At 29.3% G+C, this 24,539-nt stretch overlaps 4 protein-coding genes across 4 annotated transcripts; 1 reads left to right on the plus strand and 3 right to left on the minus strand.

Annotated features, from left to right (window-relative positions):
• Positions 1-3,581: 3,581 nt before the first annotated feature.
• LOC118065471 (trans-Golgi network integral membrane protein 1-like) lies at positions 3,582-5,828 on the plus strand. Its single transcript, XM_035080765.1, has 4 exons — positions 3,582-4,853; positions 4,936-4,971; positions 5,070-5,230; positions 5,340-5,828. The coding sequence occupies exons 1-4, from the start codon at positions 3,860-3,862 to the stop codon at positions 5,487-5,489; spliced, it is 1,341 nt and encodes a 446-aa protein (XP_034936656.1). The 5' UTR covers positions 3,582-3,859; the 3' UTR covers positions 5,490-5,828.
• A 157-nt stretch (positions 5,829-5,985) lies between these two features.
• LOC118065466 (transmembrane protease serine 9-like) lies at positions 5,986-12,761 on the minus strand. The gene is made up of 19 exons (XM_035080759.1): positions 12,507-12,761; positions 12,347-12,443; positions 12,091-12,253; positions 11,811-12,028; positions 11,018-11,220; positions 10,673-10,848; positions 10,259-10,280; positions 10,044-10,116; positions 9,782-9,947; positions 9,488-9,693; positions 8,777-8,982; positions 8,593-8,690; positions 7,710-7,803; positions 7,584-7,629; positions 7,211-7,379; positions 6,925-7,133; positions 6,587-6,780; positions 6,449-6,506; positions 5,986-6,374 (listed from the first exon to the last, which is right to left on the minus strand). Exons 1-19 carry the CDS (start codon positions 12,564-12,566, stop codon positions 6,250-6,252), a joined length of 2,583 nt encoding a protein of 860 aa, XP_034936650.1. The 5' UTR covers positions 12,567-12,761; the 3' UTR covers positions 5,986-6,249.
• LOC118065474 (serine proteinase stubble-like) lies at positions 8,357-10,354 on the minus strand. Its single transcript, XM_035080769.1, has 7 exons — positions 10,259-10,354; positions 10,044-10,116; positions 9,782-9,947; positions 9,488-9,693; positions 8,777-8,982; positions 8,633-8,690; positions 8,357-8,550 (listed from the first exon to the last, which is right to left on the minus strand). Exons 1-7 carry the CDS (start codon positions 10,337-10,339, stop codon positions 8,426-8,428), a joined length of 915 nt encoding a protein of 304 aa, XP_034936660.1. The 5' UTR covers positions 10,340-10,354; the 3' UTR covers positions 8,357-8,425.
• Positions 12,762-19,245: 6,484 nt separating the features above from the next.
• On the minus strand, positions 19,246-23,790 carry LOC118065467 (transmembrane protease serine 9-like). The gene is made up of 13 exons (XM_035080760.1): positions 23,648-23,790; positions 23,128-23,290; positions 22,881-23,040; positions 22,596-22,801; positions 22,302-22,507; positions 22,166-22,223; positions 21,963-22,089; positions 20,881-20,995; positions 20,516-20,618; positions 20,271-20,433; positions 19,853-20,061; positions 19,464-19,715; positions 19,246-19,373 (listed from the first exon to the last, which is right to left on the minus strand). Exons 1-13 carry the CDS (start codon positions 23,717-23,719, stop codon positions 19,255-19,257), a joined length of 1,953 nt encoding a protein of 650 aa, XP_034936651.1. The 5' UTR covers positions 23,720-23,790; the 3' UTR covers positions 19,246-19,254.
• Between the last annotated feature and the right edge of the window lie 749 nt (positions 23,791-24,539).

Consider the following 24,539-nt stretch of genomic DNA (forward strand, 5'->3'; position numbering starts at 1 on the left):
TTATTTTCAAAAATGATCAATTGTTTAATTGATGACAATAACAGAAACAATCACATTTTTAAGAACACACTAGAGTTAAATAAATTTCTTATTCATAAACTTGTGAGATAAGATTCCTGATAATGATGTTGAAACACCGCTATCACCGCTCAGTACTAAGGATAACCAGCTAATGATCCCGTACGTGACAGGGGGCTATTTACCCTTGGCATCCCCCAATCAGTCCACCACGTTTACCTCCGCAACCCCCAAATGGACCGCATGATCGTGCGGTCAATATTTTTTCTGTAGTTTCAGGACGTGCGACGTTACGCGGGATTGGCCGGTCTCGCGCCATCTGCGTCTTGTGTTGCCACGCCTCTTACATCTGGTGGGGAATAACAGAGTTTTATAGACTTCTTTTTTTTTAATTATTTCCTCTTTTCTACGACCTTAACTGGACTTGCAAGTCCAAAGCACAGACAAATAAAGCGTCCGCTGCATAAAATTGATAAATAAGATATTTCTGCTGTTATATTAAACGCTAATAAAACCTCTTTCTCGACATTTAAATGTGATTTTTGATTGCACTCCTAATTCTTCCCTCTTCATTAAACTATTTCTTAAGCTATTTAAGGGATCATTTCATTAAGTTTTTTGTCAATTTGTCGTCTCTGGCATCAAGCCAAAATTAGATTCCAATCTAATTAGAGATTTTGAGGTAGAATTATCAATCATAATGAGCATCTTATTATCTTTGCTTAAGTAGTTTTTCTTACTGACGACAAACAGGAAATTTAACAAAATTAAATAACCACAAGCTACTTATAACTTATGTCTTAAGCTTGCATGTGTATGCATGATATGAATGTTAAAAAATATTGAGAAAGTAAATTAATTTTTTTTCTCTGGCATGAGATTTATTTAAGTCAATAATTTTAAAGTTACAATGATTATATCCTCATAGCTACATTGATTCAGATGGTTTATATATAGAGATATACACGGATAAAAGCTCTTGATAAAGGGAAACTTCGAGACCTCAGCTTTTACCATTATGAAGTCGAGATTGAGCCATAAATTTCAAAATTTACTTTGAAGAAAATTTCCCCCGAGGTATATGTTCACGAGAAAATGTATTTCCTGCGCAATTACGTCGTAGATTCATAAAGTAGACGTATATTATATTACTTTCTAAAGTGATATTATAACACAAGTTTTGCTCTCTTATGTCTTTGAGATATCTATACAATGTAATAATTTCATTTAACACAATATAAACTTAACTACTACCAAATATAATTATAATAACGATATCATAATATTTATTGACAACTCTTGACCTTTTTTCATCCTTTAATTTTTAGAGTATCCCAATATGGAAATAGAATGTCTGAACAAAACTTGACTGCTCCCCTTTTAGAAATTTTTGATGAATTGAAATTATTGGTTATTAATCAGTTAAAATATGTGAAAATAATTGAACGTTACTCAAAAATAGTGTATATCCGTTTATTATTAAATAAACAAAAAGAAATAAATAAGCTAGAATGACATAAACAATAAACTATTTAATTTGAGCATAAATAGAATTATCACTTTTGGTCAGCCATGATCCTATGAATAATACTTCATTGAAGTAAAAATAATATATTCTTACTCTATTCAATTTTTTTTATTGTTATTATTTTATTTTAGAGATTCTAGTGCTTTAGATAGTTATTATGAATAACAATTCATAATTTTCAGCAATTAAAAATGAAAGCTTTTGATCTAAAATTATTTTATGCTTACTCATCACTCGACTAATTATATTATTATTATTCCCAATGCTATTATAAATGACATTTAAATTTTTTTTTCATAAAAAAGTACTTGAAAGCAATGTATTCGATTAATAAATAACTTGAAAACATAATGATATAATTAAAAAATATTTATAAATAATTTTTTTTGCATAGCACATGTTTTGGAGTAAGTAGAGTTGGTCGATATCGGTCAGACGGGAAAGAAAATGAAGTTGTCTTAAACATAATATCATCAAAATTCTCGTTTTATTTATTTCAGGAGTGATAATAATATTAAAAATAAGCTGAATATAATAAATTGAAGGACTTGGATGAAGATATTACTAATGATAACAGTAAAAATCAATATCTATGGAAATTACGCAATTCCATACTGTTAATCTATCCAAGAGTAAACATCTCTCGACTAAATTAATATTATTAATGGATATTGACATGTTATAATTAGTGAATAATAGTTGCAGATGTAAATAATGTAGCAACGTTGTCGAGAGTTAATCCAAAGTAATTACTATAAATAAAAAATAGTTTAAATTAAATATAATAGGTTGATGGGCTAAAGAAATTGGGGAACAGTTGAAAGAATTTTTATTGAAGCTCAATATCTACAGTAGCCGTCTGCCAAATGACTCAAGTCACCCTTATTACGTCTCTCAGCAAATTTATCACGGGAATTTCACCGAGTATTTTATCCGGATAATTGCAGAAGCTTTATATAAGACATATAAAAGCTGTTGCCATTTATTTCTTTTTGCTAGAGTATTTTTTTATAAGCAATAGAATCACCTTAACTATATACTTACATAAGGTTGAGTACTACCCTGACACTGATTCATTTAATTTAATTATAGTGAAATTTTAGAATGCCATTGTCTATTTCGATAGTAGAATGAATATATTTAGAATAAATTTTTCTTTCTTTAGAGTTTTAAACTCTCGACAGTCAATGGTGTCCTGAAAGACTTGGCTTACTAACTCTTCCTCCTTGTGATGCTAGTGTTCATTTTACATACGAGATATTAAAACTGAAGCAATTAGTGTATGAAAGCGCGAAAGCCGGCATTTTACGAGATTTATAACAATCCGATCGTAGTGGGGATTACAGAGATATGATTGGATGTCAGAGAATAAATTCTACAGTAAGAGCCACACCCTCAGCAATGGCTCAATCCACCCCCGCAATTGTGATTCTCAACGTTTACTTCAACCCCTTTTTCGATCCATTACATTATTTTCCTGTTTGGTAATTTTACGAAGAATACAATCCTTATTTTGTCTCAGTAGCCCTCTTAATTAGAGAATACAAAGTATTATTAAAGTCGTTACACGTAGTTTAATCAATTTTTGTGGTTTGTTAATGAACTTTTTATTATAAATTGACATATTAAAAAAATATTATCAATATAGAACAAGTTCATACTGCACGATTTTGCAAAATAATATCTTTTAATAATATCAGGTCTTTTCAAAAGCCATATTTAAATATAAGTTAAACAGTCAGGATTTATCGATTTTTAATGTCAAGATGCTATTTCAAATTTTATCGTATGTTTTAATATGCACTTTTCTGTAATTTTTTTTTAATATCTATAAATATTTAAATTATTGCTATTTTATCTGCTTGATTAGATGTGCAATTTTTTGGCGCCACTTTTTGAATAGATCTACTTTACAGGTAACAAAAAAAAATCAGTTCCTTTATTATCAGCAGCAAATTTATTTATCGACCAAAGATAACGTAAATTCCTGCCCACCTCGATGCGAACATTTGTTTCTCAGAACCCGCATATTTATTCTGGTTTATATTTCGCTTTGTAACACTGACGTGTCTATTTGTGATTAAAAGCGTATTTTATAAAAATAACATCACGAAAATTGCTTACTTACTAGTTTTCCTAATGTTCAATAGTATTATTTATCAGAAATTTAGCAAATGAATTATGATAACGCTTAATACCGATTGTATTAATATTTATCTTCAAAGTTAACCTTAAAATACGAAGAATGTTATGGAATATTCACTGAAGTATTAATAAAGTTTTTATATTGAAGTCAAAGTGTGTAGTGTTAAAATGGGCATTAAATTAGTGTTTTTTATTAATATCATCACCGGCTTATTTTCATATAATTTATTTGAAGCAGCTCCTATTATAGAAAGTACTCTAATTACTCACAGTATTGCTAATGACTCTAATACTTGTGCAAATAAGTCTGTTATATATCAATCAAAATATCTGCAACAAGCGTGCAACATTAGTTTTCCAGAAGCATCGAGTGATATAAAAAATACTACTAATATTAATCCATATTTGTGCACTACTTTATACGACCAAAGCGTAAAAGTTTGCCATTTATACACTACTGAAAAAAAAGAATTATTCAATCAGACAATTTTTGATGAAGAAATAAATAAAACTATTACTAACATTACTAAATTGCTAGAAGTATGTGCAATTCGAGGAAATAATTTAATATTGGAGTACAATAAAACAAAACCATTCGTAGATAAACTTAACAATTATTTTAAAAATCCAAAAAATTGTGCAGATCGATGTTCTGCTGGAACAAATGAAAATTCAACGATAAATCCTTTATGTGTTATGATTCATTATATCGATGAAAAAATAAGAATGAGTCAAATTCATACTAAAGAAGAAGATGTAACTAAACACGATTCTGTTGTAACATCGAAAGAAGCAGGATCGGAAAAAGCAATAAAACAAAGTACAGTGGCATCGAAAGAAACGATTTCTACAAATAACGAACCCAATTCAGACAAAAATGAAAAAGTTAAGGAGGAAAAAGTAGCTGATAATTCAAAGATAGTTAATTCTGGCGCTAACCCTCCTAAAAATGATGGAACTAAATCCAATCCAGAAAATCCAGGTAATAAAACCACTGTCCCAATTAACGAACAAACGAATAAAGTTGAGGTACCACCATTGGAGAAAGAAAAAGAAAATAGTGAGACAGCTGTAGCTAAACCGGATACTTTTGATCAAACAATGACAAATATAGAAGAAGATAATAATCAACATCCTGGAGGTGATTTTCTTCCAGAAGAAGGTACATAAACTACTATTTTATATGCTATTGAATATTTTGTGCCTTTAAAAACTTAATAAACTCTTTATTTTATTTCTTATAGAGAGTGACCAGATACAAATAGATGAAGAAGATAAAAGTAATAATTTTTTATTTTTTTATTTTTGTTTTGATTGAAAAAAAGAGAAATATATTAGATTAAAGTAATTAACAAATCTTATTTTTTTATTTTTCCAGTGAATGATCAAGATCCCTTAGTAAAGCCTGACGACAAAACAGATGGTCTTCTAATTCATCATAACATTGAAAAAGATGATGATGCACATTTCTTTGGATATTTTACTGTTTTGGGGCTCCTTGGTATCGGCGGTTGTCTTGCTTATCATCACAAACAAAAAGTTAGTTATCGAGCAATCAAATTTTCATATTACTAAAAATATTTTAGAAACTTTTGATCAAGTTACGAGTAATAATAAATTCTATTAAAAATTTCATTAATTGTTTTAGATATTAGCAATACTTCTGGAAGGACGAAGGTCACGAGGAGGACGAGGTCGAAGGAGACCCAGTACTGCAAGCTATCGGAAACTGGATTGCACTTTAGAAGAAGCTGTTACATCTCAATGTAACGCTAATGTTACTCACGTTATTTATTAAAGCGTTTTTGTCACTGATTGGCTCGACGTACAATCACTTGTGCTTAACAAGAATGTTTTCTCTCTCTTTTTCTGTGGTAAAGTAAACAAATATTTTTTTTTGCACGCAATCAATAAGTATTTTTACAATTCTTATAGTATCCAGAGGGTATTTATCGCCTTCCTGTTATGTGATTTTGCTATTCTTAAAATTAATGAAATTACAACATAAAAACGACTGTAAATAATAAAACATTTATATCTATTAAACGAATGAATGATTCTGAGAATTTAATAACAAACAAAGTGTATGTAATAACGAATTGAAATATGAAAATATATCTCTAAAACACGTTTTGCGACAACTTTTGTCTCCGTTATTAATGAATAGTTCTATTTCAATTTATCGAATGATTGTTAACTTTGTCATTTTTTATAAACATAGTCATTCAATAATATAGTGCATAATTTTGATGCATCATCCATTTTATTGCTTGTAATCATGTTATTGCCGTTGAAGCAAATCATGAAACGTTATCGATTCAATTAAAATAGCAAACTAACAAATACTTTTGCTATCAAAATTTTTTTCTTCAGTAATAAAATTAACTGCTAATTGATTTTTAGATTAGTTATTTTTATTGTTTAAGTTCTGGATTAATTAAGTATTAGTATCAATAATATTTTTTTAATTAATAAAAAATTAAATTTCAGAATTTACAGATAAATAATTAATATATATATTTTTTTTATTTTCATTATCACAAGCAGTTATTGAATTTTTATCTATCCATACAGTAGACTGCATTTTTTGTATGGCTCTTAATCCAATATAAATAGTCAGTAACCTTTACATAAACTCCAGGTACTCCTGGTTGTGCACATCCAATTCCCCATGATACGATACCTAGAGAAAATATTTCTTAATTATTTAATGAAGCTTATAAAATAATTCTAATCTAATATGTATTAAAATATTACCGGCTACTTCATAACGTCCATCTGATCTCTCAAACAATAAAGGGCCACCACTGTCTCCCTGAAGTAATAAATTTAAATATGAAAATAAAACTAACGGGAAAGTATTGTATAAAATAGAGTCATTATATTTAATCATACTTGACAAGCATCAGTATTGTCATTGTAAGCACAAATCATTGATGCTGTAAGATGATCGCCAAAAGAAGTGTTGGTACAAACGCTGTGAGGCATAACTCGAAGTGTCGCTTGTCTTAAGTACCTTGAAGCACCTCCGGAAACTTTAACTCGACCCCAACCAGCAACTTTCACCAGGTGTCCTGTGTAATCGGAACCTGAACAAAAGATTAATCAATTTAATTGATGGTTTAATTATATTCTTCATTCATTAACTTCCCCTTCATTCCACAATATAATTATTCATTGAAATCTAATTTCCAATTAACAACAAAAATAGTTTTTCTTAAGAATAAGATTACCTTTCATCGGAAGACATATCGGTTGAATTTTGTCATTATATTGGATTGTATTTGGTAGTTTGAGAAGTGCAATATCATTGGTGTCATGTAAATAATCACTCTCAAAGTCTTCATGAAGGATTGCTTCATCAATTGGAAGAATATAACCATCAGAAGGATTTTTTATATCATGAATTCCTAAACCAACATCTAGAAAGGTTGCATCGACCCTAAAATTGATTTTTTAAATTATTGATAAAAAAAGTGTAGTCAATTGAAAAAAAATTTAATTGGCAAAATTCTGCACCATTTGACGCAATGACCAGCTGTGAGCACATAACGATCATTTATCAAAGCACCACCACAATGTAAAGATCCTTTGTAAAAAATTGCCACTATCCACGGAAAAATATGCGGAACCGTAATTTGACCACCAACTATTCTATTCGATATTCCTTCACCTGACCAACCACATTCTGAAAAAAATTTACTTCTTCATCAATTTAATGATTTTTTTCTACTAAATGTCTGTTGAAAAATTAGAAAGTTCATATGCATAAATATATATTATGAAATTGTAGTATTTCCTTTTTAATAATAATAATTCTTTGCTGTTGCTTAAAACATAATGAGTTTAATCTTTTGCAAGATCTCAGAGTCTTAAATTTTAGAATAATTACCACAATCTCGATTAACTCTTAGCAGATGTTTCCGACATTGATAACTCTGAAATAAAAATTATTTTCGTTTATTTTATTTATTAAATAAAAATTAACTTTTTGAATTGTTAATTACTCTCAACGAACGTCTAGGATAAAGAAAATCCCAATTACGATGATTTTAGAATTTAATTTCATGACGAATATTTTTTTCGTGATCGTCAAAGCAGATGAAATACTACTGAGCAAGATTTACGATGCCTTACAATCATATTCGTTTTGATACTGTCGTTACTTCGTTATCTGAGATCTTAGCATTTATGCCGTGAAGTGAAGTAGTTTGCAAAAAAAAAAACAATTTACCATTGTTATATATTTATTTGGTTGTATTGATTAATTTTTTCTGTTAAAATTTGTCAACTTTTTCTTTTATATTTAAAGGTTTTCCATGTTTCTCGTCTTAGATAGATTTATTTGGTACAAAGATGGAGCAAAGAAAGTAAATAGGAGGAGCAAATAAATGAATGTTATCGTTGAGGTTGATCTCAAGAGTATTCTTTCCTTTTTGGCACAATACAAAGGTAAAAAAAGCCTAGTGATCTTGGTAATTCCCCATAGAGATGCCACATATTCTTCATGTAAGTTTTTTCTCTAGATGGAAGTTAGAGAAAAAAACCAGAACCTTGCGTAGTATATAAATTAGTGAATAAAATAATAAATGTTTTCAATTCATTTACCTATCAGACTTTATTTAGTTTTACATAATTGATGTATCATGAAAGGGTGATAAAAGTGAAAAATTAGTTCATTTCATTAATGTCAATATAATTAATGTATAACTTGTGTATGTATAATATAAATAATTATCTAGAACAGTAGCAAGCATCTTTGGTATTTTGAAGAATCCAATGAAGATGAGGGCCTAATCTAGTGAAAACTGCTGTCTTTGTTGCAGTTTCACCACATACATTACCGTCTGATAACAATCCTGCATTAAAAATGACCAACAATTAATGTTATTATTTATTACGCATATTTATAAGTTCTAAAAGTGATGAAATTATTTTTACCAATTAGATCATAAATTCCATTGTATGATCGGTAGTGAACAGGAGTTCCTACATCATTCTATCAAGAAAATGAAAATTACTTATGCGTTTAGTTGACATTAATAGTCTGAGTAATAATTTCGAAACAAACGTTCATGATCTTACGTTGCAAACAATTGATTTACTGCCAAGTACACCAATACACCCGGAATCATCATGGAAATGGTTTGCTTCAACTCCAGATTTAATGCATTCTCTACCACTTAGGATAGGTAATCCAATTTTGCGTGGTAAGCAGGCAAACGTTTTCTCACTATTAGGAGCTTCAGTCCATCCTGCAAATGTTCCTACTTGACCAAGATATGTTGAATCTTGAACGATAATAAATAATCATTTAAATATTAAATATCAAAATTACAGAGTGACTATTAAAATTTTTTTTTATAATATTAATGATCAACATCTAATCATTAGTTATGATTTAAGACCAGATAGTTTTAGATCAATAAAATCACAACGATACAAAAATCGACTTGAAAAAGCTGTAAATAAGCAGCCAGGTGCGAGGTAATAAATTGAACTTGAGCATGGTAGTAACATGAAAACTAGTAGAGTATCAGCCAAGTATGAAAGATAACGTCAGGCTCAATATTGAAGGTAAAAATTTATATGTTCTCCTAACATAACATATTTTTTTACCACCAATAGAAATATTAGATAAAAACATGAGCTGTGATCAATTTTTTATTACAATAAACTTCCAATTTTCTTCACTAAATAATCTTTTTTTCCAACATTTGTGTTAATTCAATCGAATAATTATATCTTATTAACAGATAAAAGATAAAAAAAAGGCTTGGTACTATTTATACTCACTCGGATTAGGCATACAAACTGGAGCAATTCTCTTTTCAATATTAATCGGTCGACTTAGCTTAATTAACGCTAAATCATGGGCATGTGTTTCTCCAACATATTCTGGATAAATAATAATGGTGTCGACACTTGAATTCACTGTAGAAATATCAATATCACAACGATCGTATGTACCTAGAGAAACTTTTATTTCGTGTGCAGCTGAGCTAAAACATAATAGACAACATTAATCCTGATTACATTTAAGTAAAATTTTAAAAAAAATATGTATATATAAATAAACCAAATAAGCACTCTATAATTTGACTTGCTGCAGTTAGCACGTAGCGGTCATTTATCAACGCTCCACTGACTTGGTTTCCAGTTTTTGAATAAATATTTACAAGCCATGGAAACTCATGAGAGTATGTTGTTTCACCTCCAATAAATCTTGCAGTGTTACGATTTGATCTTCCACACACTAAAAATACGAAAAGTATTAAGATAATTTTTTGAATGTCATTCTTACAATTCTTTGTTACAAAAGTGACAGCTAATTAAATGAATGCTTGCTTACAACATCCTTTGCAAGGTCTAAATACAGACGACAGCCAATCTAATACTCCACGTTGCACTCTTGTTGCTTCAACCTAGCAAATGAGTAACCAACATTGCTTAGATACTTATTTGACAAAATTGTTTCTAAAATTTCTAATTTCAAAATTCAGATTTGATACTTTTATTTCTGTGATTCAAATTATTTTATGATAGTTACATTTTTATAATGCTTACCAAACCAGTTGGAGATACTGAACTAGTGATGGTGATGACTAATAAACAAATAAGATACTTGACGTATTCTTGGATATTCATGACTCCTGTAGAGTTCACAAAGCTCGACTGTTAGCTTGTGAGACTGGATTTGCAAGAATATAGCGGTACTGCCCGCATCTCAATCCCACCTAACCATCATTGCAGAGAGGATGAAAGATTTTTTTTTTGTTTTTTTTGTATCTAACGTGACCAGTCGATGACCTACGGTCAATTCCGTTATGTTTAACTTTTTATTCTACTTTATAAAACATACAATCATTTTACTGACATACAATTTATTGATAATCACAAGATACAAATACAAAATAGTTGTACAAAATTATATAAAGAATTAACGTAAACAATACATTGTCAATTGTTAAAAGAGATCACGATTCACAAAAGCAGCCATCACGTGAATTATATAAAACCCAGTCGAGATAACGAGTCAGCCGAGTATAAACCCCAGGGTATCCTGGACGAGCACATCCATTGCCCCAAGAGACAACTCCTATTACTTCATATTTTTTATCTTGTCTCTCAGCAATTAAAGGACCTCCGCTGTCACCCTGAAAGACAAATTATGATTATTTTTCGGTTATATGTTAGCTCCTACTTTTCACAACATTAATCTCTGTTCATCAATTTTTTTCAACTCATTATCTTTAAATAATTGTCATTAAGAATATCAAATACATCAAACTTTATTTTACAAAAAAAACTTGAAATAATAGTTACTTGACAAGAATCTTTCTTTCCATCAGGATATCCTGCACACATCATATTATCTGATATCATTCGAGGACTGTAGCTAGTATTTCGACAATCTTGAAGACTCATAACTGGAACTTCAACCTCTTGAAGTAAACAAGAAGGTTTACCATCTTCATGAAGTGTTCCCCATCCAGCAGCAATAGCTTTGGTTCCTACGTAGTCATTTTCTATTCAAAAAAATAAAAAGTTATAATTATATTAATTAACAAAGTAGGTTGAGTGCTGAAAAATTACTTAAGCTATTTGAACAGTAAACAGCATAATAAAATGGTACTAAGCTTTTATAAAACAAAAATGAGAGTAAAATAAAGAAAAAAGAGAATCTATGTATTGTCATATGCATAAAGACTGTTCTAGTTGTTCATTCTTTTATTTAAAGTACTTTGTGTTGACGGAAAAATACACCATACCCGTATAGTATGTGCTCACAATTGATTTCTTCGCAGTAATGCATCACATAACAAGTGATAAAATAACCAGGTCATTTATGCAATTTTATGTGTTAATATTATTAAATATTAAACATTAAATATCATATTTATTGCTATTGAATATTCAACTTTAATTCAATGCATTCTCTACTGCTATTAAATTAATTGAATCACTTTTTAATTAGCACATCGTTTGAATATTATATTATCAATATAATATTCTGATCAAGTTAAATTATTGTTTGGAAATAGATCAAATTTTCTAATACCAGCAATACTTTTATTAGATCATAAATTATTATTATTATGACAAGATCAGATGGTACCTTTAACTGTTGGTAAACAAACAGGTCGAATGGCTTCAGTGAGAGGAACTCGATCATTAAGTTTCAATAGTGCAATATCATTATCAAAATTAAGAAAGCTAAAATCTCCAGTAATAGCTCTTACTACAAATCTTGTCTCTGGTTTATTTTTTTCATCACATCTATCATGCTCTCCAAATGTTACCTTAATCATGAACCACATGAATCTAAAAATAAGGCTGAGAGTATTGATAACTGAATATTTTATTTGATAACATGATTATAATCATTGGATTCTCACCCTCTTACGCAATGAGCTGCAGTTAACACGTAACGATCATTTATCAAAGTCCCTCCACAATAAAATTTATTCAAATAAGACAGTCTTGCCATCCATGGAAATTCGTTTGATTTCGTTGTTTGCCCTCCTACTATTCTACTTTCTTCATTTCTCACTCCACAACCTGGCAAAAATTTAATTTGACAAATTTATTAATGGCAATCATTTTTAATAGATAATTGATGATGTTTTTAGATGTCTAACAAGTCAGACTTACTACAATAGCAAGGACCGAGTGTTGAAGTAGAATTAGGTGGCTTATTACCAAAGATTCCAAAAAAATTCCTTATATGATCGCCAATAATACCTTTTTGCTAAAATAATATTAATGTTAGAAAAGTTAAATAAAAGTTAAAAATATTCTTTTAAATACATACTTCATTTTTAGCTGCTCCAGCAAGTGTTGTAATCAATAGAATAAAAATTAGGCTCTTCATTATGCACAAAACACTAAATAAAATGAAAATAAAGAAAGAAAAAATGAAAAAAATTCCGATACAGAGTATCAAGATTGAAGAATCATGTCTAAACTAAACCAAAGACACCAAGATTGCTTAAAGAAGCTGAAGATGATATTATGGTGGGGCAGGAAGACACGCCTGGACGTCTCGGCGCCAACTGGACACCAAAGACCAGTTCGAGTTCACGTTCATGGACAAATCCTGTCACTGACCGCAAGACTATTCGCACTTTGACGCACGTTGCAATCGTGTTAAAAGTCCACCTTGCTATCATGATTATTTTAACTTCAAACCACGATCAAAAAAATACGTTCATCATGGATATAATTAAATTCGTATTTATATAGATGAGAGACCGGTTTTCTAAGATCATTGCACTCTGAGTTACTTTGAAAACATTCATTTTTTTGCCATCATTCATGATTCAATAATTCATTGGTTTCATCCTTTTAATAGACTTTCACTGAGTCAATAAGGTCTCAAGACTGTTGGATAAACCGTTAAGTCACTATAATATTCAACTCGCACATCATGGTATCTAAATATTGTGCTAAATTGAATTATGGTGTTTCGAAATTTCTCATGAATATCTTCTTTTTTTTTTATTTTTTATCCTGTATCTATCACTCTGATAAAAGAACACGAGTGAGAATTTAGCTAAAAGATTTTAAATAAAAGTTATTTCAAATAAATCTTTTTTTTTAGTGTGTAATAAAATGAATAATAGAAAAGTTAATATAATTAAACAGTGATTGTATATTGTTTTATTTACATTTTTATTATTACATAACAATAACTTTCTGTGTCCATGACTGTTTACAATAAAAATACAAGTATTCAATTATAAAAACAATTAAAGCTATAGCCAATCCAATACCTAACATTATGAAAGCAAAATCTAAACTCTTTAAATCAAGAGCACGAATATAATTATCACCTTTAGCAGTGTCCATTTTTATCGAAATTATGAATTCATCATATTTCTTTTTCGAAAATATATTGCTTAAACCACATTCCATCATAATCATGTAAAAATTATTAAAACGTTGGTTTAGATTCCAATTTTTTCGCATAAGATGGGTGTAAAATCGTAAATTAAATGGATATTGATTACAATGTAACTCACTTATAATAGAAGATTGTAAAAGGTAATTATAATTATCTATACAAACAACAGATGCATTATCTACAACCATACTCACACAACTATTTTGATTTATAACGTAAACTATTTTTTTTATTAAAGTAGGATCTATGATTATACTTGCTCCTAGACCAGTAACAGCTATTTCTTTAAAAATAGGATTTTTTAGATCATCAAGAGTTTCGGGAAGCTCTCGTAGTTCAGGTTTAGTCAGAAATTCAGCTAAATGTCCACTAAATGTTGCATGAATGACCAAAAAATATAAAAAAACCATACTAAAGAATACTTTTAACGATAATTTATCTATTTCTGCAAAAATGGATGCATTTATTAACAAACGAACAATGTCAAATGCTGCAGATGTTCGTTTATTTTTCTTGCTAGAAAACCAAATAACAAAAAAAGTTAATGATAGTATAAGTGTCAAAGAAATTAATATCCAAATTCCATAAAAATCTTGAATTTTTTCTAAGGGAGTTTTAAAACCTCTCTTATGAGTTAAGATACCAAAGCTTGTCCAGCTAACTGGAAACGTATTTTGAAAGGACCATCTATGAACATAATTTACCATTGTTGGAATGAAATTAATTTTTAGATTTTTGTTTTCATGTATTGAATAAAAAGCATCATATAATTCTGAATGATTCTGTTCAGATGTGGTTTTAGGTAACTCGAGTGTAAAAGTCTCAAAAACTACATTGAGTGTTTTTTCTATAAATTCTTTCCTTTCTCTATCTTCACTATAAGTAAACATTGGAATATCACTTGCATCATTAAAGATTGGGTTTCCCGCTCTTATAGGATACTTATTCAAATATCTAGTTCGGTCAAAACTAAATTCATCACAAAGCGTACCTATATTATTGTAATAAAAATTTATATCAGTTCATAAAAACAACTGGAAAAAAATCTGTATAAAGTTACCTTTGTTATACAAACGATGATAAAGAACCCAATGATCTAGATTGTCTTTCAGAAAAAAATTGATTTAGCAGCTTCATTATGTTTCAATATTTTTTAAACAATTCAACTTATAATATAATTAAAATATATTTACCTGCTGATTGATCTCTATGTTCATATTTTTCCCAAGGGTAAGGAGCATAATCAGTGAATGGATTAAACGTATAGACTGAATGTTGTCCTTTAGAATTTTTACAAACATAATAAGCTTCTAATAGCCCAATGCTATTAATCACATTAAAACTTTCGAATGCTCTTGTACAATTGGTGTTTGATTCATCAAAAATGTAAAATGGAATCATAATATTCCACCAGGATGTCGAACCAAAGTTGAGGAGAACTTGTTCCAAGTTATCTTTTGAATGTGCAATTAAGATAAAAGCATCTATTCTTGACTCAAACAATTTCTTTTCCATTTTTATCATTAACATTTCATTCAAATATATAACAGATGAGAATAAAGAACTCCAAAATGAATTATTTAAAATGTCTTCACTATCATTTTCATGATAATACAATATACTGTAATGTTCTTTCTTGCAGGATGTAAATATTTCAACCTAATCAAGTTAAATTAAAAAATAAAAAAATTTTTTTTAATTATTTACTTTTTTACACCAACCATAACTTTGCTGAATTCAGATGATTTATTAAAACTCATAGTTTGGAGAGTTTTAGAACTTCCAATTACTGGTGAAAATTTAAAGTAAATAAAAATCAACAAATATACACATTTGTGATAATTATCCATTTTATTGATTTTGCATGCTTTAATAAATATTAAAAAATTATATTTTATATCCTTCTTAGTTGTTATTGGAAGAAATTTTTAATAAACTACTACTGATTGAGTAATCCACATGCTCAACTATGGCCAACAGTACAATCATTGATGACTAAAATACTCAACTATTCAATTGAAATAATACTTGGTCAATTTTTATAATTTTTTTCCACACGCTAACATTATTATACAGTTCAATTTAAGGAATAACAATGTATAAACTATCCTAGGATAATTGATACTTGGTATTGAAAAATAATAATGATGTTGAATAATAAATGTTTGTTCTAGTTTATGTTCACTGATAAATAGATTGAAGAGTTGAATATTCAAAGCAAAATAAATTAGAATAAATAAAACATTGAGGTAATTCAAACCATTTATTTATTTTACAATAAAATTTTGCAACAAAAAGCTTCTTTGGAAAAAAATTGATTATTGCTAACTTTGAGAATGCTGATATCTTCAACAGTTTTATTCACATTCACTGATATCTACTTTATGAGTATTTGTTTTTGTATCAACTGTTCAATACAAAAGATAATTGTGGCAACAATCCATCCAGCTCCTAATATCAAGAACCCAAAATTTACAGACTTGATATCAATAGGTCGAAAATAATCATCTGTTTTAGCATTCATTACTTTAATCTGATTTATAAACTTTTCATACTCTTGTTTATAAAGTGTCTCGCCAATGCCGTTTTCCATCAGCCTGATATAAAAATTATTGATACGGTGATTGAGTTTCCAACGTCTTCGAATTAGATAAGTGGTATATCGCAAACCAAATGGCAGTTTATTGATGTGCAAATTATGAGTAAATGTTGTTTGAAGTAAATTGTCATATCTTTCAATACATACAACAGAAGAATTTTTTAAAACTGCATCAATACATTCAACTGGATCTACAAAAACAATCATCTTATCAATTAGTACTTGATCTGTTAAAATATTAGCTCCTAATCCTGTAACTGCTATTCCTTGATACTTTGGATCTTTCAGATCCTCAAGGGTTTCAGGATGATCCTGAAGTTGTGGTTTAGTTAAAAATTCAGCTAGATGTCCACTGAATGTTGCATGAATGATCATAAAGTATAGAAAAACCATACAAAAAAATATCTTACGTGGTAGTGTACTGATCTCTATGAATATTGATGTATTTATTAATAAACGAAGAATTTCAAGTCCAGCAAATCCCTTATTTTTATTTTTAGCCATCCAAATAACTAAAAATGTCATTGAAAGAATAATTATCATAGAAGTTAAAATCCAAATTCCATAAAAATCGCGTATTTTCTCCAAGGGAGTTTTATATCCTTTATGCTGTGATAAAATACCAAATCTAGCCCATTTTATTGGAAAAGTATTATCGTAAGTCCACTTGTCAAGATAATTCACTTCTGTTGGTATAAGATCAACAGGCATAAAACTGTCATGAAGATGTTGAAAGTATTCAAATAGTTCAGTAAAATTAGTAAAAATAGAAGAATATGGTACATCAATATGTTGTGGGTCAAAAACAACATTTAAAGTTTTTTTTAGATCTTGTTTATCTAAATAATTATCATCTTTATATGTAAACATTGGAAATCTTATGGATGCCTCTGGATTTGAAGCTGCTCCTACTGAAGGTACTTGAATTCCGAGTCGAATTGGGTATTGATTGAGAAACTTAGTTCGATCAAAATCAAATTCGTCACATATAAAATCTGTATATTGTGCATGAGATATACATTTGATTAGAATTTATCAAGTAAATACATTCACTATAATCATAACATACTACTTATATCAATATTGAGATTGAAAAAGCTTCATGAATTATAATAAATTTATTTCAGCAAGATTTAGAATTATTTACCTGCATTGTATATTCTTTCATAAAGTACCCAATTATGTGGCCTTTCGTATTTCGCTGAGGAAAAAATATAATACTACAGATTTATTTGATTATGTTGATGTAAAATTGAATTAAATATATTTCTTTCAATCAAAATCTTACTTATATCAAAGTCAGGACTCCAGAGGTCGACTTTTTTAGTCGAATCATCTTCACGTCTGTGATATTTAGTCCATAATGAAGGAGCATAATCAGTAAAAGGATTACTAGTGTAGACTATAAACTCCATCATTGCATTCTGACAAATAAAATATGCCTTCAACACTTCAGTGAGATCAATCCATTTGAAAACATCATACACTTTTGAACAGTATGTATTAGATCTATCTATGATATAGAAAGGAATATAAAATTCCCACCATGGTACAGATTTGAGAGTAAATATAAAATATTGCAATTCATCTAATGAATAACCGATTATTAAAATAGCATCAACTTTTGTTTCATATTGAACTGTCGTTTTGTTTATTATCGATCTTCCATCAAAATTTACAATAGATAAATATTTATGAGTCCATAAAATGTCTGGTACTATTTCATCAAATCCTTCAAGTTGATATATTAATATATTTTTATAGTTTGTATTGCATACTTTGAATATTTGGATCTTGAAAGAAAAACTCTGTCAAAAAAGTACTCTTAAAGAGCTTAAAAATTGACAAATCACTGAAATCTATTTTTAGTTGCTCCCAAAATATAATTAGTACAAAATTGTGATTTCTTTAGTGATTCCCCAATTATAAATTTAAACGAAAGATACAAAAAATACTAAGCATCTTTCACCTTACCAGAACATCATTGACGGTGACAGTTTGATAAAAACCACTACGTATTTTAAATTTACTAAAACTCATTGTATTGTTCACTAAAATGAACCATATTGAAAATTTTAAAGAAATCTTCATTTTAATAATCTTCTATTTATAGAACATTCATTAGATTCTATGAACGTTTAATCACATTGTTAGAATACAACTGTAGTGTAAACCTAATGTTTTTCATTATGAAAATAGGTGATCATTCATCGTATTACCACAATGATATATTCTTTGATAGAACCCTTTGACGATTATTAATCGTATAGATTATCTAAATGCCATGACCTTAGACAACATAAATACAATGTATTATCAAGTTCATTAGTTAATGAGTACACGAGTTAGAAAAATTTATCATAGACATGTGATCAGTTTAATAAAAAATCAACATTGTGATCTATGCAGTAAATAAATAAGTAATAACAACCTGCTCTAATTAGTAACATTTAAAAAACTCATTAGTTTATTTTATAAATAAAAAGATAATTTTAGACTATATTAATTATAAGTAATAAATTATGTTCTCTAATAATGCTCTAGAGTTTACTGTAATGATTACAGTAAATTAAAAGAAAGTAAGACTAACCAGCTGGTATTTATCAAGTTGTAATAAATACAGGTATTTTACTTGTTTATTTTTTTGATAGTCTCTAGTGTTGATCATCAAAGTTTATTAGCAACTCTCTGATAGAACTTTCTTTTATGGGAATTTCCTAATAGTTTTAGATAGTTTTGGAATGACATATTTCAACGATTTTTTAGTGAAACTGAAATTATCTTGTAAATGTAAATGAGTAAAGCTTTTCATGTTTAAAAGTATTACCTTAATAATTTATTGATCCTAATGAATATTAATCAGACAACATATCTTGTTAAAAATAAATTTTTAATAATTATTATTTGATTTTTTCATGATAAAAATAAATGCTTTACATAAAAAATGAACTTGTTTATAATTTGAATGTTTACACTAGTGTTTTCTTAATATTTACAATACTTGACCTACTTATGTACATATAAAATTAAATATCTAATGATGGATCACAAAAAAATTTATTTGCATAAGCAAGTATTCTCCATGTTGGTATTAATCCAATTAAGGTATCTTGAAACTCTTGTATACACACCTGGATATCCAGGTCTGCCACAACCTACCCCCCATGAAACAATACCTAAAAATTGAAATTAAAGTTACTTTCATCTAAATCAAAGATATTTTTTCAGCTTTCATTTATGTTCAATAATTATGCACAATAATTTACCTGCTATTTCAATTTTATCACCTTCTTGCACAAGTAATGGTCCTCCACTGTCTCCTTGGCATGAATCTTGGCTTCCTTTTCCAGCACAAATCATGTTTGGAGTAATTCTGTTTGCTTTATACTTCATTTTTCTACATTGTTCTAAACTAAAAATCGGTACTTTGACCTCATGAATTACTCCTGGTAGCATACCACCTTCCATCGTTCGTCCCCAGCCTACAACTGTTCCTTCTTTCCCAGCTGGATCAGATCCTGTTAGAAAAATTGATAAGAAATGTCAATTTATTCAATTGCAATGGATATCATAATTCCATTTACAAAAACAATGAATAAATACAATGAACTTGAATAAAAGAAAAATATTTATTTCAATTATAATTCATTCTTACCCGTTTGAGGTAAACAAATGGGCCTTATTGTCTTGGTGAATTCAACAGGCTTACGTAATTTCAATAAAGCCACGTCATGATTATATGAATTAAGATCGAAATTACGATGACGAACAATTGCACTGACAGCTCTCATCACTGCTTTAGCTTCCAGATTAGTATGCTGGTCATGATCTCCAAGAATAATTCGTAGTTTTGATCGTTTCAATCTTCAACAAAATTATTAAAAATCTTTTATTCCATTTATTTAAAACTCATTTGGAAAAACATTTACTCAAGCATAATTAAAAAATATTTCTTCTATTTGTATCACCAAATTGATTTTTGTTTTTGCTAAAAATTCTTTTACTCTAAATCATTTTTAAAGACATATTTATTGCTAAGGACTGAAGTCTATAAGTATCAATAGTAAACGTACCTGCGAAGACAATGAGCAGCTGTCAAAACATAATCATTCGTCAATAAACTGCCACCACAATGAAACCGACCTTCATAAACCAGTCTAGCAATCCAAGGGTAACGGTGAGGTTCGGTTGGTCTCCCTCCAACGATCCGATCCTCCTGGCTATAAACTCCACACTCTATATTACATAATAGAACCAATTATTGTCATTTTTCCACCATGAAAAAAAAAGAAGGTCAAATTCTACAACTTATTTTTACCACAAGTACAATTCCTAAGTTTTTCTTCAGTGCCATCATTATCACCTGCGGTGACGTCAATTCCGAAAATCTCATCAAAGAGAAATCGACTTGTACGATTGTTCTGATGACATAAGTAAAAGTAGTAAGTATTATTTTGCAGTTAATGGTGTACTTATAGAAACAAGAATATACAAGAATTGTATAAAAATGTATGTCATGGCTTTACTTGACTAATTTTGAATTTTAATCCATCTTTTTTATTTGACAATTATTTCATTTTTTTTTCTACAAAACCACTCAATAACAATTAAAAAATTAACTCATCCTAATTGTTATTTTAATTTCAAAAAGACAAGAATTTTTATTCAAAAAAAAAAACTCACTGTAGAAACCTGTGGTTGATTTGATGGCAACATAACTTGAGGTAAGGATATTGAACTTGACATTAAAGAAAAACATGTCAATAATAAAATAACAAATTTATTTAGCATTATTTCACTTCAAATTATTCACAATTATCTCTTCCCTTTCGTTTTTCACAAAACTTTCTCTCTCCTGACACTCTCAACACTTTTGATCCTCTTCAGTGTTGCATAATAAATCCTATTACAATCATTGATTTATTTTCTCACTCAATTTTTGATTGATTCCAATCACTGGAGAAAAAAATAACAATTATACTTGGACCAATAACCCGGAGGCTTTCTCCAGTAACGTTAACTAAAGCAAGACTGATGCTTGGTGCTTGACGCGGCCTTGATGAAAGTTCTTTCTCCAACCGGATGCCAACTACGACTCGTCCTCCTGCCAGCAAAACTGTCAGTTTATGGGAGTGGACTACTAGAAGAAAATGATAAATATTCTCCCCTCACCTCATTCACTTTTACTTTGAATTCATATTTACCATAACGAAATAATTCAAAAGAGAAAGAAAAATAAAACGAGATTAAATTGAAATAAAACAAAAAAAAAAAACACAAAATTACCTACTTATTTTTTTCAAACTTTCCCTTTAATTTCATAACAAATATATCAAGCATTGATTACTCAAAATTTCTCTCCTTAAAAATTGCAATGATTCACTTATTTTATTGTTATGGATTAAAAAGTGTAAATTTTTAATAAAATATTTATCAATATCGAATTAGTTATTAATTGTAAATTAATAAAAATTATAAGTGTAACGGTTGGATGGTTTCACTAACCTAGATTCATTAGTTGAAAGCAAAACGTTTCTGTATCATGACCCGATTACTGATTCGAGGTATAATCTTGAGGTCATAAATAATTTTTCATTTTCATTATGAAGTTTTAATTAATTAATAATCAATAAACAATTAATAATTAATAAACAATTAACAATCACAATAAAAAATATCTCTTATATTCTTAAATGTTATCTAAAAAATAAGGACTAGATCATGTTGCTTAAATAATCCATCATTTACTTAAACTATTTTCAAATTAATAAGATGGTGGACAAATGCATTCTCCACCTAAATTGTCTCTCAGCCAGCCTAGATAATTCGTCAATTTCGTATAAACTCCAGGATATCTTGGTCTTGCACATCCTCGTCCAAAAGACGTAATTCCTATGAAGTAATGTAATTAGTTTTTTTTATCCAAGTTTATTATATGTTGACAAACATATTAATTTTCTTTATTTACCAATCACTTCTTGTTGTCCTGATGGCCCTTTAACTAGAAGTGGACCCCCACTGTCACCCTAGAAAGAGAATAAGTTATTTTGATTAAAAAGTAGGCTAGATTTATTAGATATATCAAAAGAAAAATTCATATCTACCGAACAAGCATCTCTTTCTCCTTCTAAATAGCCAGCACAAAACATATTTTCAGTTCTTCGAGATTTTTGATAACCAGCTTCATCACACTCTTCATCTGACAGTACAGGTACTTTGACTTTCTGTAATGTGTTACTTATTTCCCCTCCTTCAGAAGTCTTACCCCATCCAATTGCTGTTGCTAATGATCCGGTGTAATCAATAGCTTCTGAAAAAATATTTTAAAAAATTAGTCAATCACTGATCGAATCATTTCAATGTGTATTTTTTTTCTAAATATTTTTTGCAATTCTTACGATTTTCAGGAAGGCATGCAGTTTTTACTAGACCTTCTAGAGGTACAGGTCTATCCAACTCTACGATAGCAATATCATTATTAAGATTATAGATGTTGAAGTCAGAATGAAGGGTCCAGCTTCTCACACGTCTTCTAATAATGTCTGGACTGCTTATATCAAGCTCTGGATTGCCCATATAAAGCTCAAAGAATCTTCTATCAAATCTAATCATGTGAATGTTATTAATCACAGTATTCCATCACTGTCATCAAGAGATTGCGGTAATCTCAGAAGTAAACTCACCCTTCCAAACAGTGAGCCGCAGTTAGGACGTGCCGCCGAGTTATCAAACTTCCACCACAGTGAAACTGACCTCTTTTTGTCATCCCAACCATCCAAGGGAATTCTCCAATTGCTGCTGTTGTCCCTCCTACTATTCTGCTCTTCCTTCCAGCTCCACAGACTGATGTGGGATTAATTAATGCATCAATTAAATGAATTATTCATTCATTGGTGGAATTTATGTTTAAAAATGAAATATAATCTTTACCACAATCATTGCAAACATTCGGCATTTTTGGATAAGCCATTTTAAGAGGGTTTAGTCTAAATGTATCATCGTCTACTATTGGTAACTCTACTTCTTCTTCTGATGTAAAATTGTATCGTGACTGGAATTTTGAATCCGGCGAAGTGGCCCAGCTATTGCGTTTCTGTAGATAAAAAATTTACATAAAAATTTAGAATTAGATTAAATATTAAGTAACAATTTTGCAATAATTTTTAAGTTTGAAATTGCTTCCAAAACTTTTTTGGCGAATTTTTTCAATCTTTAAATAAAAATTTTATTTAATCGAAAGTGACTTTGATTAAATTTATTTAATTAATAATCAAGATATGGTTATTGGTGAAATTTCGCCAACAATTAAGCTGTTTTAGAAACTTGAGACAATTAGTTATCATTAATGAATGTTAATTGATCTAGTCCAGTGTAACATTTTTGAATTTCACTAAATTTCACTTAATATTTTTCACTTTTTTTTCATCCCCCAACTCGTAATCCGACTTACCACACGTGGAAGAGCTGTGGAAATGTTGATAAAATAAACAAAAAATCCGAGAAAACATATCACACTCTTCATGTTGATGAAAATATGTTGGCAGAAGCTGGGCCAAAAATCAAAGACTTCGCCGGGTCTCCACTACGTTTGGAGATTCGTTGGCGGTTAAGTAAAGGTTCAAGTTTGTTTTGCCGTTTTATAGTAAATTATAACTAATAAAGGTATAATGGTGGGGTAAGAGTTACCTTGGTCGGTGCGTTTGCATTGGCAGATGTACCGTCAGGCTTTTAAATCATTCGTTGTAGTTGTTTCAGCTTACAGCGTGTTGCAATTCTCGACCACCTCCCTTTGTAATCCACCTTCCCTTCCTTTTTCTGTCAACTCTGTATGAGCTCGGCCCACAGATCAATGTCAATTTCGTAATTGAAAATGAAAGTTGCATCTCATTGGGGATCCTCTTCATTTCATGCATTGTCAAGGAAACTTATCCCACCTTTCTTCCATGATTCATTGCTGCTTTTATTATTTTCCTCAAGGATTTGTCCTACTCTCTTTCTAACACCTTTCGTTATCACCGGAAATGTTTACATAACTTCTCTCCATTATTAACAACCGTGATCCCATGACATAATATTCTGTTTCTTCAGCTAATTTCTTTTGACAAAAAATTTTGTAATATAAAAAAGGAGTAATTAGTCAATGAAATATTCACTTCATTCAGAGTATTGTAGAAAAAAGTTATTTTCAAGATAATGACTTTCTGCTCTGTAGAATGAGTTGCTAATTAATAAAGTTATTGAATAGCTGGTTCAATTGAATATTAAAATGATGTCAAACTGAATTGACCTTGTCAAATAATTTATTTTATCTCAAACCAGACATTTGACCTTGAGATAGATCA

Source organism: Chelonus insularis, unplaced genomic scaffold (genome assembly GCF_013357705.1).
Source record: "Chelonus insularis isolate UGA/USDA-ARS -01 unplaced genomic scaffold, ASM1335770v1 contig_311_pilon, whole genome shotgun sequence".
Classification (NCBI taxonomy): Eukaryota; Metazoa; Arthropoda; class Insecta; order Hymenoptera; family Braconidae; genus Chelonus; species Chelonus insularis.